This window comes from Natrix helvetica (assembly GCF_964273705.1).
Source record: "Natrix helvetica genome assembly, chromosome: 12".
NCBI lineage: Eukaryota > Metazoa > Chordata > Lepidosauria > Squamata > Natricidae > Natrix > Natrix helvetica.
In genome coordinates, this window is record NC_138556.1 from 20,348,653 (window position 1) to 20,365,134 (window position 16,482).

The 16,482-nt window shown below is 40.6% G+C and overlaps 1 protein-coding gene across 3 annotated transcripts in view; it reads right to left on the minus strand.

The window, feature by feature from the left end:
• Window positions 1-7,057: 7,057 nt before the first annotated feature.
• Window positions 7,058-16,482, minus strand: part of RORA (RAR related orphan receptor A) — a 62,766-nt gene continuing 53,341 nt past the window's right edge. For all 3 annotated transcript variants that reach the window (XM_081965146.1, XM_081965144.1, XM_081965145.1), the window contains 6 exons: window positions 15,384-15,505; window positions 15,080-15,212; window positions 13,486-13,593; window positions 12,949-13,059; window positions 11,729-11,841; window positions 7,058-10,626 (listed from right to left, as the gene is read on the minus strand). In XM_081965146.1, the coding sequence (XP_081821272.1) occupies window positions 10,462-10,626; window positions 11,729-11,841; window positions 12,949-13,059; window positions 13,486-13,593; window positions 15,080-15,212; window positions 15,384-15,505 (752 nt within the window). In that variant the 3' untranslated portion in view covers window positions 7,058-10,461. The remainder of the gene's footprint in view (window positions 10,627-11,728; window positions 11,842-12,948; window positions 13,060-13,485; window positions 13,594-15,079; window positions 15,213-15,383; window positions 15,506-16,482) is intronic.

The window sequence follows — 16,482 nt, forward strand, 5'->3', positions numbered from 1 at the left end:
ACATATTTATAATCAGCATTTATTATTTCTCAGATACTATGAGAAACATTACTTGCACAGACTTGCATAATTTATAAAACAATGAAACCCGAACACTTAGGGATTGGTATAAAGGTAGTGAAACATGGATTACACAAATAATAATAAGAACTCTGGTTAAAAAGTGATTTTTTTTCATCGATAAGGGAATGAACAGTAATAATGGACTTGCATCTTTAAAGACGATTGTATGTTTAAAGAAATCGATTAACTGATTATTTACGTACAAAGCAAATGTACGTAAGCTGATTAAAATGTAGCCAGGGTGCAGATAAATTTTGATTCCCCCCCCCAAAAAAAAACGATTGGTGTATTAAATCAAAAACAGAAGCAGTGCATGGAGCTGAGGCTTTAATAAGTCACTATCCTCTATTATCAAAAAGAGTGGTAAACAAACAGCTTCTTAAATTCCTCAAAAATGTTTGCTAAAGATTTTATAACCAGTTAATAGTCCATAAAAGAGTCGTAATAAATATTTCAAAGTGTATTCCTCGTTTTAGATATTTGATATCCATTATTGCTAAAATAATACTGGTAGTATTTTTTTTAAAGTGTCAATTTCACATGGTGGTCAATTTCAGTGCCAACTTTTGTCCAGACTTAAGTTTACAATGCCATGGAGAATTAGATTTGCACTTTTTAGTTTGCCTCTACACGTATCTAGATTTACAGTAAATGCAAACTGTTGGGTGGGTGAGTGATTGCCCAGGACAGGAACAGAAGAATTTATATCAGCATCTTTATAATATTTTTTTTTCTTGGCAAGTATTGATTTATTAGGCAGGCAGACTTATAGTGCCCTCCTATGCAGATCTACTCACAACTTACTCATGGCAAACTCAGTGGAACTCCTTGAAGAAATGAGGTGGTGGATCTGCACTCATCCACAAGTCATTAAGTTGCCAAGGTTGGACACACCCCAGATTTAGATTTTAATGATGTAATTGCAATTCCTACTTTTGCCCACCAGATAATGGAATCACAAGTTCACTTGTTTTTTTCCAGACAGTATTTTCAAAATACGATGCTTAAAGTTGCCCTATAGATCACCTGATGATTCCAGGACTACCTAATTGGAGCTTTGCAGATGTCCAGTTTTTTAAAAATCTGATGTTTTAGTCCTGTTTTAGTCCTGCCCTGGGAACTAGCAGGACACATTCAAATTAAACCCAGATCTTTTGGAGCAAAAACAAGAACCAAAAAAATCAGCCCAAATGATGGTGAATTCCTGGCCTTGGAAGAACATAATTAGGAGGGTAAAAAGAGAGGAAACATACTATATTGGATATCAAATATCATAGCGAGGAGTTAATTTCCTCCTGATTAAATATACTAGAGACAACTTTATAGAATTATATATTTGAAGAGAAAACAATGACCCCCAACTAATACTCTGATGCAGGTACTTCGTTGGGCATGTGAGCAGGCGTGTATAAGGTCTATACGCACCTGCACACATACACACACACACACACATAAATATTCCATGAAATATTCGTACAAGATCAAGTGTGGTATTGCCTAGGAATAAAAGAGGGGAAGGGGGTTGCTTTTCGTCAAATTAACTTTGCTAGCACCACACATCCGAAGAACACAAAAGAACAGACGCTAGTTCTAAACATCTATTTCTAAAATAGAGTATATAGTAAAACAGATATTATACAGCATAATGTGGTATTTGATAAACAGATAAATATTTGCACCGCATGGGCTTTCCTTTTTTAAATAGTATATCTTTATCTATAGAGAATGAACGCAAAGTAGTTATAACCATACAGGAGGTGAGCAGAACCACACGGAACAGTTAAATATGACTCAGAAGCTGAGACAAAGAATGACGTAACAAACCGAGCTAGAGAAAATGTATACAGGCCATTACAAGTCCTTAAATTAGTAGTAAAATAAGGAGTTGGTTGATCAAGTTTAAGAAAGCAGTAAACAAGAGATTTTGCATTTACATGCAGATGTCTACAATTGGTATGTCTTTAAATCTATGCACAAAAATCATTGTTTTTATTGCTTGACATTCAGTTATGGCTAGAGTATTATTATTTTTTAACCTTTATTGTGTACTTTGGAAATAAGAATATTGTTAAAGGTGCCATAAAATGGACAGCACGGAAAACGATTTGCAAATAAACCACCTACCACTGCAATTCTTCTTTACGTTTTGTTTTTTTTTAAAGCCTTGTCTGGGGTTTGTTAAATACGTTAAATATATTCCAAGTGGGAAAAATACATCGTCGCTTGAAGCCTCCCTTGGGCTCAAACATCCATACAAAAAACGCATCTCCACGAAAAAAGGAGCAGGCAGACAGGACAGTTTACACACAGAGAGAAGCAGCCAGCTAACGTCCTAGTCATCAAAAGAGAGACCACTGGAGGTTTTTTTGTCTTTTTTTTATACAAATTTTTTTGTCGCGTCAAAATAGAAAATTTTGGAATTAGGAAAATATATATATACAGTACCTCTGTGGTTCGTGAAATAAAATTCACGATATTGCTTATGAATTTTCTGCATTTCGAGAGGATAACACGTGATTGTAGGGTCCTGCGCATTTATGCATCTTCACTAAATGAAATAAATGGTGAAGCTGAGGAGGGGTGGAAGAGGGAGATATTCTGAATTTCAAAGATAATGGGATGAACATCTAAGAGCAGGGGTGTCCAAACTTGGGAACTTTTAAGACTTGTGGACTTCAACTCCCAGAATTCTGGGAGTTGAAGTCCACAAGTCTTAAAGATCCCAAGTTTGTCACCCCTGATCTAAGAGTAACTAAGTAAGTACGTACCACAGTGAATGTAAATAATGATTCTTCACTTGGAGATTCAAAATGCACAGGAACTGAAGATTTATTTTTGGATTCAGTTGGTTTATTGCTCTGAAGAGTTAGGATTATGCCCTGCTACCCATAAAAATCCCATCGGTGGATTTATTTATTGACATAAAGTAATGATAGGTTACAGCTCATTTTATTTCTAGAGCTTCTTGCATCTAATTTTATTAAAACAACTGTAGGACTAAGCTAATGCCCACATATAAACATGATATGCCCATATTCCTCTATGAGTTTGCATTAGAGTGGGTGATGACAAGGCAAATGAGAGTAAAATGAAGGATGAAAATGATGTCCCAATAACTTTTGAGGATCTAGACATGCAGATGTTGCAGGTTTTGAAGAAGAGACTGGACAACCATTTGTCTGAAATGATATATGTTTCCTGCCTGAGCAGGAGGTTGGACTAGAAGACCTCCAAGGTCCCTTCCAACTCGGTTATTCTGTTCTATAGCCTCAAAAGGTATGGCAACATCATTTGTTAATAAACAATTAACTGCTTGATGGTACAGGACTTGGAATGGTTTCCTAAATACTTATCTTTTTTTTAAAAAACCCAACCACCCACTGTTATATAGTGAATTTTAAATTGGTCACACTGCTATTCTTAAATTATGATGGTTTAAAATGGATTTGAATCAAAGGATACTCTAACCCAACCTAGGAAATTTCTGGCTTTGGCTGCCCAATAGCTTAACATGCTTTTCTTGCCAAACATACAAGTGAGGTTGTATTTATGCTTCCTTTTCTGAAAATGATTTTAAAAAACCCTATCTGGAAAAAAAACCCAACAACTCCTAAGTAGGTAATACAGATAGCTCTATTCCGTGTTTTATGGTAAATCAGTAAGGTCATAGATGTATCTATGTGTTTCTCAACCTTAGCCACTTGGAAGATGGGTGGACTTCAACTCCCAGCATTCCCCACTCAAATTCTGGGAGCTGAAGTCCAGAAGTGTGAACCTTGCCAAGGCTGAGGAATATCGCTCTAAGGCAATCTTCCGGGAACTTGGATGAAAGTGCATGAGACAGCTGTGGGATCTGCAGCTATGTCCTCGTTGATCGAGGAACCCATCATGTTGCCAAGTTTCCCGGAACTGACCTCTGACCTCCATATTCATTGCCCCTTGGCCCTCTCTTTGACCTTCACGGGTCACAGAGACCCCTTCTAATCCTTGATCCCTTTGGATGAAACCTATATCCCTGGCAAACCTATATCCCATGCACAGATCTGTGCATGTAGTTAAGAAGTCAATCCTTAGGAAAGTCTTAATGTCTTAATGTCATTGGACCAGTTGACCAATTCGGTGGGAAAAAACCACCATAATTGGTAGGATGGGTGTGATTGTCTTCAGAGGAATCCGGCCACGTATTGGAGATGCCATTCGCTTTTCTTTGGCCTGTTCAATAAATTCCTCATTCTTTTCCTCCTCTTGTTAAGAAACATGGGGAAAAAAGGGCAAATATTCCTTGTTTCAAGAGAAATTCTCATTATTTCTCTTTCAGCCTCCCTCCTTCAAACCTTTTGGCACACAACTGGCACTGGCGAGTGGCAACACAATTAACGTCTATTATGGAATTACTTAGAGGGTCATTAGTACGGTCTGTTTGAAATAATTTGGGTGGTCTTTTCAATTAAATGAAAACCTCGCGCCTGGCCACTGAGCAGCATTATCTTCTCCTCTAAATTCAGGTCTTCTCAGCTTCAGCAAATTTCAGAGGCGTGGAGTTCAACCCCCAGAATTCCCCAGCCAGCGCACCTGAGATGTCTGGAAATTGAAGGTTTTTAATGTTGCTGAGATTGAGGAAAACTGCTCCCATATCACTGGGGGATTTTAAATAGCTTTTTTAAAGGTTGTAATAATCTACTTAAGTAAATACGTCAGAGGTGTATGCAGGGAAGGAATGAAGAGTCAATCATGGCAACTACAACCATGTAATCATTTTCATCTCCTCCCAGCAGACAGTATAATTAATTATCTCAGTATAATAAAGACTGCTTTTTCCTTTATGCTTAATGCTGCTGAACATGGCAAGACTCGGCAGGTTGCACCAGATGGCAAACCTGGAGAGATAAATAAGTAAGTTAAAAATCGAAACCAAGTTGCACGAAAGGTTGATTTTGCATAACAGGATGAAATTGTATTTGGCACCTAAGGAAATCTTTCCGGACTGGGGATCACTCCCAATCCTCCACTCATCCCTTGTAGAAATTTATTTTTAAATGTAGGTAAAAGTGGCCTTGGAAAATCTTGCCACGTTCCCCCAAAGTTTCTTCACTTGGGAAAAGCACAAAATAGTATCTAGAAACATTCAGGATTCAATTATTTTGTTGTTGTTGTTAAAAAAAGATAAAACAGTGGTTGTTTGACATGCATTATGGGTCATACTGTAAGCCAGGGGTGTCCCACCTTGGCCACTTTAAGACTTGTGGACTTCAACTCCCAGAATTCCCCAGCCAGCCACGAATGGGGAATTCTGGGAGTTGAAGTCCACAGGTCTTAAAAGTGCCCAAGGTTGGACACTCTTGCTGTAAAGCCTCTCCTGTTGGTTTCATGCGAATCTTTAACAGGGTTAAGTAGCCAAAAGTTGAGAATCCAAACAACTGACATCCCACAGGGACAAACGTAGGTCTGTCCAGATTAGTTGCTCAATGTAAGAAGAGCCCCCAGGTTTCTCAAAAGCGTTTTGACCCATAACTCTGGTCTCCCTGTTGAAGAGTTCGAAAGGTCCCTGAGCTTTAACCAAAACTTCTAAATTCTTGGGCATCTATTACTGATCACAAGATGGATTGTCATTCACAGTTAAGTCAATCATAAGGTGCTTATTATATCCTTTTCTCTCTCTTTTTTTTCCAATTCGCACAAAGAATGGTCTCAGGAATTGTTGTGGTGAATGGCAGGGCCGGAAGGAGGGAGGATTTGGGGGGTTGGCAGTGGCGTTAGGATTATTATCTGGCTGCCCCTTGACAACAGGTGATTCAATCGACATTCCTTAGCAAAAGAAAAAAAACATCCCTCAGCCCCCCCACCCCACCCCAAACAACCACAAAAAACGACAACGTAAAACCCTGTATAACAAATATGTAATTTTCCCTGAGTAAAAACCCGCAAGTGCTCTACGCCTCCATATTGCACTAGAGAGAAATGAACATGTGCAAAAAAAAAGCCACAAAGATGGAAGCTCACGAATACATCTTTGACAAGAATTATTTTGCAATGGCCTCACGCTTTACGGAATGTCGGAAACACAAAATCACTTCCTTTCATCTAAACGCAACGGGGAAAAAACTCACCACCCATGCGCCTCTGCTATGGCACATTCAATGAGATCAAATGCTTTTTCCAAAGACAAGTAGACAAATTCCATCCACAAAAATAATACAAAGTTGGTTTGTTTTTTGTTTTTTAGAAAAATTACATTGCTTTCTTTCATTTTTTTTCACATTACAAAATCTTTTTTGTTTGTTTCTACCTTTACACAAATCACATTTTATTGCAGGAATATTTCAAGTGCCACCAAATATTTATAGAAGGGTTAAAAAAATAGAAGTCTCTCTAAGTGGTCCAGACAAGGCTTTATATAGAATATTTTTTCCACCTTCTATTTTTGACTTACATATCTTCAACACATTTTCTTTATTCCATGGACACTTAATGGCCTAACAACAACCACGCACACTTACACCCCACACGGCCGAGAGTACAAACACATTCAGACCTTGACAACCGTAGGACAATGAAAAGCTCCTAAAAAGACAACCAGGTTGGAAAGAATGTCACGTATCACGTCAGTTCATAATTTTAAACAATATAAACACGACTGAGAAGGACTGTGCCATCAAGGTGCAGGACTAGAGGCCTTCTTTTAAATCAGTGCAATCGGTCCACCAAAAATCGGATGGGAGGATGAAAACTCAAATTAATTTGAACTGCCGGTTTTCTGGAGTTCACCTACAGGTATAAGCTCTGATATTGTCCCACCACAGAGCATGCTACACTTTACAGAGCTGGAACCCACCTGGGGTTTGTTATATCCAACAAGTACATTAGGCCAGTGTTTTTCAACCTTGGCAACTTGAAGATGTCTGGACTTCAACTCCCAGAATTCCCCGGCTGGGGAATTCTGGGAGTTGAAGTCCAGACATCTTCAAGTTGCCAAGGTTGAAAAACACTGCATTAGGCTACCCACTTTGAATGTTAAAACTTATTCCTGGATTTTATGCTTTGGCTGACGGGTTTCCCCTCTCATCTGATGTTCAAAGTAGATATTGCTGATTACACGTGAACTCTCCAAGCATTTATCACACGAGATTATCAGCACCATTTTATCGTTATCAAAATACAATTTGGAATTAACTAAAAGGAGATGATAGCAACAGAGCAAGCCATGGTGTTCCCCGTGGACCTTCCCTAAAGAATCGGGATGTATGTTTTTGAACTTAGGTGCTGGAGAAGACTTTTGAGAAGAGCATCAACAGTTAGGATTTTATTTTTAAATGAATCATCCAACAAGTCAATCCAGAATTCTCACCAATGGCACAAAAGACCAAGCTCAGATTATGCTATTTTGGATGATTTATTTGTAGATAGATAATAGAAGACAATAGTTAATAAGCCTTAACTCTCTGGGAAATGTTCTTGTGCGCATAAGGTGGGAAGGAAAGAGAAAAAGAGGATAACAGCTAGGGGGTGGGATTCAGTTACAGTGGTGAAGGGGACACTGTTGGAAGAGCCAAGGGACCAAGAGAAGGACCGATGGGCGTGGAGAAAACCTATCTAAGTGGTTTCTAACAGTCAACAACTTGGTGGCACATAAGATCAATTTAAGGACCCAAAGTCCTATTGGGAAAGAGAAGAGAATGAGCAGCTATTCTTGTAACCCAGTTTGAAAGATCTGAAGGAGCAGATGCAGAAAATTTATCTAGAAGTTGACTAAGAGAACTTGGCACAGACTTGACGGCACTTGATCAATCACCTGGAAGGAAGACAAGGCTCCATGTCAGAACCCTGGAAATTTACAAGCAACCAGAAGCTCTTACTATAAGCACCTAAATAAAAAAAGAGCTACAAATAATGCTGATTTCCAAACCAAAACTCAACTTTTTTCTTTCATAGACATGACCCGATGTGAGCAAACTATGATATAGTTTGTGTACATAAATGATCCTACAGAAGGCATGATGAAGCAGAGGATGAAAATATTCTTCTCAAAAATTTTAGCTGCCTACTAAAACAGTCCCTGGGTCAAGGATAAAGGATAAAGAGCTTGAGACAAGACGACACATCCCTACATAGGCTTTATATTGGGATGCTGAACCTCGTTATTCTTTTAACCTAGTTTTTAAAGAAGAGTAGCTTGCAAGTCTGGCTGACATTACTAGTTATCTAGTAATGATACAAGTAATGTCAACTAGATGAATAAGCATCTCAATCACTTCCATTCATGATGGTATTTTTTCACCATCAAAAAGACAACTTGAATCAGAATTGAAAATGAGCCTCAGAATTATTAAGGGTTCCTTAGTGGTCAACAAATTAAAAATAGCTAAGCTACTCTGATAAACAGGAGTTAAGATTCAGTGCTTATACAGGCTGTGCTTCAAGATGGAGGGAAGTGAAATAGATGAGAATTAAAGACTACGCAATTGGTTTATTTAAATATGGGTGATTCAACAACTCAACCGAAGAGCCTTATGTAGGTCTTATGTGGAAGGAGATCCCATTGAACTCAATGGGGCTTCCCAATAGATCAAAGGGCATAGGATTGCAACCTTGGCCACTGGCTCTAAACACAACCTCGAAGACCAGGAATCCAACTGGCACTTCTGGTCACTTTGAGGGAACCCTCTCCAAGATTTTGAAGTGGTCCGAGGAGCAAAAATGGAATGTCATAAGGAGAACTCGAGTCCAACTTGTGTCACCGCTTTTTGGGTCAGATTTTGCATTTGAATAGGTGGATTTCAGTGGCCATGATATAAATCATTCTTCACATAGAGCTTCTTGCTCCTGATTCCAGGTGGCTAAAGTGTAGCATGTGGTAGGCAGAGCATCAATTCAGATTGCTTTAGATTTCGAAAGGGGGAGTGACCAAGAAATCAAGATGCCGGTGGCAACTTCAGGATCCAAGCCACCGACATGTTCAACCACCTCCCTTGGCAGCCTCTGTTTGGAACAGATTGCAAAGCAAGGGGGCAAGTAGCACCTCTTGGTTTACAAAGGAAGTAGCCACACGTAAGAGCAGATTTTTAACAAGCCTCCAGGTGTGTCACAACTTAGCAAATAGTTGGGTTTCCATGCACTGAATACAAGATTTAAGTCCATGGACACTATCCACGAGAAAAAAAATGTATATGTACCCTACCTGTCTTAATTTGTTGCATCTGTTTCTCTCTCTCCACACACCCACACACAAAAACACACACAAAATGTAAACAAAAGTATTAGGACCAATATTTCCAAAACACAAGTGTCTAAATTTGGTTGTCGGAATCCATATTTACTCACTCCAGGAAATGGGCTGATTTTAAAAAGGTGTTGCTAAAAAACCAACACATTTGTTAAGTGATTAAACATAGCTCTATTTTTTTTCTTTTCAATCCCCGTTGTCAGTAATCTGGTTTAAAAACAGGGATTATTATTTTTGCTTCTCCAATAAAACCGTAGTTTTTAAGACCAGGAGAACGGTTTAGAAACTCGACATCCCTCCTCCCTCCCTCCCTCCCGGCCCCTTACACAAGACCACGGAAGGGCATCGCGTGACCTGGGCCAGCCTCTCTGCCAAAGGAAACGTGGGAAATAGCAGCACAACCTCCTTTGCAGTGTTCTCCTCTCCCTTCCCACCCTCCGTTAAAACTTGGATTTCTGGTGTACATGCAGCACAAACATTGAACACGCCAGCATATAATTTAAAAAGAAAAAAAGGTGCAAAATGAAAGTGCCTTATCAATTCAACAATAAAAGCTATACCAGTTAACTACAATTTTTTTATATTAATTAAAACAATATATAAACAATATCATCTCTTTTGCTATATATCGACTTCATGCCCATTTACCCTGTAATAGATTATAATGCTATTGCTTATGGACTCTTTTCGTGCCATTCCGCCTGGCGGCCATCACGGTACGGTGAAAAGACATCGTCCTTCATGAAACAATGAGCAAAAGTTGTGCAAAACTGATGAAGCGAAGCCTCTGCAGTGCACACCAGTCGCTGGAGTCGAGCTGGAGATTCGGTTCGGACCTTGTTCGGCAAGCGTCTCTGTGGGCAGTGAGTTACAAGGACGGAGGGAAGCCCTCCTTCTGTGTAAACAGAGGCTGAAGACTGAGAAGTCCAGGCAGGGGGAAAAGGCCCCCTCTGGGTGGGCATCGCAGCAACGGGATCAACGCGACCAAGGAAGTCCAACCCTTGTTTCGTCTCTCCCCCCCCCTTCTTCGCCTGGCGCCGGAAGATGTGCAGTGTGCTGGCTCCCGTCTTACGCAGGGCCACGAAAGTGTCTCGGTTGAATCTCTTCCTTCTCTCTCTCTATCTCTCTCTCTCTCTTTCTTTCTCCTGGAAGCTTCTAGAAGGCTGGAGAAGATCCCTTTACCCTTCCATCTGCACCGTTGGCTCAAATTCTGAAGTGAACAACTCCTTGTACAAGGGAGGAAAATGAAGTCGCACAACCTCTGGGTATATTGCTCTGAACGCCATGAGCTTTTCTGTATGTCGTCCACACAGAGCTCTTAAGGTAGACACTTTGCATATTAGCTGTGAGGGGAAAGAAGGGAAAGGGTCAGTGAAGGGCTCGGCCATTATATTCCAGAGAGGGAGGGGGCTTCAAGGGAGGAGCCGTAAAAGCTTTTAAGCATCTTTGGGAGGATGGGGTGAGGTCAAGGCGGAAGGGGGGACCTCATGGGTTGCATCAAGGAGCTGTGTTGGGGCCACCAGGCCTTTCTCTCTCTTGGGTTTCATCATTTGCTGCTGTTTTGGCTGTAAAGGCTCCTTCCCTGTAAGCTGCCCAGAATTTGGTGTTAAGATGGGCTGCGTGGCTGATGTTTTCAGTGAGTAAAATATTAAAAAGTTGTAAGTGGTGTGAGATACGACTTCTCTAACTGGTCCCTCGTCTTTCATTTATTCTACTTGTTCCCTTTTCCATGTTAGGGTCCGCAAGGCAACAAGGGTTAGAAGAGCTGAGGGACAATGGGGAGGGGTGTGTGTGTCCGTCCTTCCCCTATAATCAAATGCTGTATTTCAGAAGCATTATGGGCTATAGGTGATTATGGGACCCATAACGCTCCTCTAGCCATAGTGGTCTTATCTTCCTCTAGTAGCCCCCCCCCTCAAAAAAAGGGATATAAGGAACATTGGATTCCTTCCAAGAGGAAGAATTATACTTCATACAATTTTAAGAATTACGTTAAAATGGCTGCAGAAATAATGATCAATTTCTAAAGAGTTCAGCTGACCCCCAACACAGCCCTGAGATCCAAAGCCTTTGACCGCAGTTCAGCACCTGCAACAACTCCGAGGGGGCGTGTGCATAAGCGCACCAGCGTACCTACCGTCCCTGTCCTACTGTCCCATTTATATGTATTCTTTTTATGTGTTCATGGCTATGTTTTGCTTATTTTTATCCATTTATGTTTCCTTATACTTGTTGGCAAATTAAAATAAATAAATAAAATAAAATAAGGAAGAAATACTTTATCTAATGTTCTCTAGAGCAATTCCTCATAATTGGTTCATCTTTATTATTCCGGTTTATTAGATAATCCCTGCAATTTTCCTCCATCACATTTTAAACAAGCATCACAGAATATTCCGTAAAAGATGCTGTCCATTCGGTTGAAAGTTGCCGTAGGTTCATTACCTTTGTTAATATCCCATCTTCCCGATGGTTTTTCTGCAGTACATGTTGAAGCGCAAACTGAATTTTTTGCTGGAGCTTTTCAATTTTGACCTTTTCCTGAAGCCATGATCGATCTAAAAGGAAAGGAAGAAGAGGAATGCCCACTCAGGTGGTCTCTTCAATGACAATTTGCAGGTACTGCATTTATTGGGTTGACCTGTTGGGGGAGCTCCACTAACGCAAGCAGAGCAATCCAGCTCTCCTGATAGTTGCCATCTTCACTTCCTTGGTAGAAAGTAAGAGAGCTTGAAGAACACTCGATGGTTCTCCATCCTCTGCTTCTTTCTTTCTAGAAATGGTTCACATTGTCCCCGAAATTTTGGAGAGCAGGCAAAATAGCACTAGCAATAGCCCTTATATACCGCTTCACAGTGCTTTTACAGCCCTCTCTAAGCGGTTTACAGAGTCAGCCTCTCTTGCCCCCAACAATCTGGGTCCTCATTTTACCCACTTCGGAAGGAAGGAAGGCCAAGTCAACCTTGAGCCAGTCAGGATCGAACTCCAGACTGTGGGCAGAGTTAGCCTGCAATGCTTCATTCTAACCACTGGGAGGGAAGGAAGGAAGGAAGGAAGGAAGGAAGGAAGGAAGGAAGGAAGAACTAGCAATAGCCCTTAGACTTATATACCACTTCATAGGGCTTTTACAGCCCTCTCTAAGTGGTTTACAGAGTCGGCATATTGCCCCCAACAATCTGGGTCCTCATTTTACCCACCTCGGAAGGAAGGAAGGCTGAGTTAACCTTGAGCCTGATGAGATTCGAACTGCCAAATTACAGGCAGCCGGCAGTCAGCAGAAGGAGCCTGCAGTACTGCACTCTAACCACTGCGCCACCACGGCTCTTTAAATATTAGCTGTTGGACTTTAAAAGGTTTTAGTGTGAGAAGTGAGCTGCTGGGTCTACAAGCTTCAGGACATTACAAAAGAGCAAATCTGTGCCATGACATTCCTCTCCTCAAACATCTATTTGACTTTCAGGATTACCAAGCTAAGTGATGAAGGCAGGTTTTCGATAACAAAAGCTGCAGAGTGCTGGAACTGAACTAAATATATTGCTCTGAAGGGAAAGCACAATATTTTGGCTCAGGGGCAGAAAATATTAACGTGGGATTTCATACTCCCGGAATGTCACCAAAAGGTTAATTTGAAAAAACAAAATTACTTTCTTGGATTGACGTCTTACCTGCAGATAGTAAAACGAAAGCTGAGAATAATGCAATCTCGTCTTCAGTAAGGTGCATAGAACATAAACTCTTTCCAAATTCAAAAACAAAACTAATGAAATCTTCACAGCCTGCAAAATAAAACAATCAAACAGGGTCTCTTCCAAAGAATGCAACGTAGGATATACTGTGGGTATATGTATGTATGTATGTGTGTGTGTGTGTGTGTATGTATGTAAGTATGTATGTATGCATATGTATATATTCAGTCCCTGCTTTTGCACTTAGTATACTAAAACTCTGCTTGGTATATATTTCTAGCTTAAACCCTTAATTTTTCAATTAAAATGTCAGTGTACCATTGTATGATACTTAAGTCCCATGGAAGGCTAAAGAACTGTAATTAAATTGTGCCCCTGGGTATTTATGATTAATCCTTTGAGTTATTTCTATAAAATATATTTGTTTAGGATAAAAATATATTTTCAAAAAGCAGCACTTTTTAGAAACAGCGTTTAGAATATTAACACATTCTAATGAAACATTTATTGCCTTACCTAATGATTTGAATACATCTGGGCCAGCGTATTTGCCATCAAAGTACACTGTGTTGTTTTGAGAGTCAAAGGCACGGCACATTCTGATAAATACAACCTCTAAAGACCCTAAACGAAATAGGAAAAGGTTTTTCAATGGCATTATTAGGTCTGTCTTAAAGAAATGGTCGCCACGATGTAAAAAAGATGTGGAGACTCTAGAAAGAGTTCAGAGAAGAGCAACAAAGATGATTAGGGGACTGGAGACTAAAACATATGAAGAACGGTTGCAGGAACTGGGTATGTTTAGCTTAAGAGAAAGAAGGACTAGGGGAGACATGATAGCATTATTCCAATATCTCAGAGGTTGCCACAAAGAAGAGGGAGTCAAACTATTCTCCAAAGCACCTGAGGGTAGAACAAGAAGCAATGGGTGGAAACTAATCAAGGAGAGAAGCAACTTAGAACTGAGGAGAAATTTCCTGACAGTGAGAACAATTAATCAGTGGAACAGCTTGCCTCCAGAAGTTGTGAGTGCCCCAACACTGGAAGTCTTTAAGAAGATGTTGGATAGCTATTTGTCTGAAACGGTATAGGGTTTCCTGCCTAGGCAGGGGGTTGGACTAGAAGACCTCCAAGGTCCCTTCCAACTCTACTATTGTATTGTATTGTATTGTATTGTAAATAATAGGCTTCAGGTTGCTTTTAAAAGTGTGTCTTGTTCACCAAGGTCGCCTTGTTACGGGCTGTTACTTCATTTTCAATTGAATATGTTGCATATTAAATCAATGTCATCTATTTAATATATATATATATACAGTATATAAAACTAATGGAAAAAGAAAAATATGTTCTTTACTTATTATGAAAGGATCTTCTAGACTAGTGTTTCTCAACCTTGGCAACTTGAAGAAGGGTGGATTTGAACTCCCAGAATTTCCCAGCCAGAATGGGGAAGTCCACCCGTCTTCAAGTTGAATTCTGGGAGTTGAAATCTACCGGTCTTCAAGTTGAATTCTGGGAGTTGAAGTCCACCTGTCTTCAAGTTGCCAAGGTTGAGGAACACCACTTTAGACTATGTATGAGTTTTTTGGGTTTCTCTAAGAACCTTTCAGCAGCGTGTCACAAATAATTATCGTACTTTTACGGGAGCGATTCTAGGATGAACTGAAACAAATGTGGATTTCAGCCTCTGCCTTACTGTCATGTAATTTCCTTCTCTGGATTCTTCTTTACCACCAGGAAGGAAGGGATGACTTCCTCAAAGGTTACAACCTCCGTGCAATCAGTGAGATGGATTTCAGGAGGCTGCAGGTGGCCTTAGTTTGAATCTAGCAACAACGGGCTCTTCACTAATGAACGGAGTTTCTACTTTTCACGTTCTATTCATCGTAAAGGGCTTATTCCTGTCATTCTTAAAAATTTAACTGTGGGTTGTTGTTGTTTTTTAGCAGCAATTACTAATCCCGACAAACAGAGCAACGGAGAAGCCCGTGATTGACAATAATTGAGTGGAAAAGTTTGCAGTTTTAGCTGTTGGGGAGATTGGATTCCCGTTGCACCCACACTGCACAACCCTTCAGACAGGCAAACGTGTTTCACAAAAGGCACGCACCTGCTTTTAAAAGCACAATTTGATCGTTTTGGCATAGTTCCATAAAGCCGTCGATGCGTTTGGCAAACTCTACGACATACTGTATTGCTTCTGTTATCTTCACCGCACATAACTGCCACATGACCTCTCTTTGCTGGGGAAGAGAAAGAAAACCCAAATTTGCACGTTTAATTGCAATACCCTGATATATATATTTTCTTTTAAAACCTCCCTCACAAAGTGCTTGGAACACGGGAAAGGCGTGGCTGACATCTACGCAGTAGATCTTCCAAAGGAACAACCCTATTGGCTGGAAAAAAAATACCTTGCTCTGGTAGTTCTCGATTTCCTCCTGCAGAAACGTTTGCCAGGTGATCTGCTGAAGCTCTTCCCTCAAGTACTGGCAGGTTTCCATGTGGGACTTTGAGATGTTCTGCGCAAGGTGTTCTAAAAAAGCAAAGAAATTCACAAGCATTAGCCAGGAACGCCGCACGGGTTTCTGAGTGCAACTCCTGACTGACTGGCCCGTTCTCATTCATCTACCCGGGGCTGAAATGAGCTTCTTACTGTCCATTTGCATTCTTTTCATCCTGGCTTCTAATCCTGACAGTCACGGTGAGTGATGGATGATTGGCCCTGGATCCAAGCAATTCTGGCTAAGCGGCTGTTATTTCAGCTTTAAGGTGTGGACTCTCCTGATTGCTAGCTGGCTGGCTGGCTCAGGGACCCTGGCATTAGTCTGAACGGCACCATTTCTGATCGCTTGATGGGAGAGGAGAGATGGCTAAGTGACCAGTAGAATAGAATAGAATAGCAGAGTTGGAAGGGACCTTGGAGTTCTTCTAGTACAACCCCCTGCTTAGGCAGGAAACCCTATACCGTTTGGGACAAATGGTTATCCAACATCTTCTTAAAGACTTCCAGTGTTGGGGCATTCAGAACTTCTGGAGGCAACTTCTGTTCCACTGATTAATTGTTCTGTCAGGAAATTCCTCCTCAGTTCTAAGTTGCTTCTCTCCTTGATTAGTTTCCACCCATTGCTTCCTGTTCTACCCTCAGGTGCTTTGGAGAACAGATTGACTCCCTCTTCTTTGGGGCAGACCCTGAGATGGGTAGGGAAGGAAACTGCAGCATCCAGATGCTGCTGAGCTGTGTTTTAACGCCGTTCAAAGCATCCAGGTCTCTCTGAGGAATGAACTAAGGAGCTAATCAAATGAGGACTACAGGCCACACACTAACTCTTTGATACTGGGGTGATTTTCCCCAACTGAATTATCATCCCACATTCCCTGCAAGAGAGAGGCTGTTATTGCTACATTCATCCAAGAAAAGAAGGCTTTGTCACAGGCAGGTAAGTCTTTGATTAAGAGCGGTCCTCGGATTACGACTACAATTAGGATCTGAATGTCCATTGTAAAACAAGG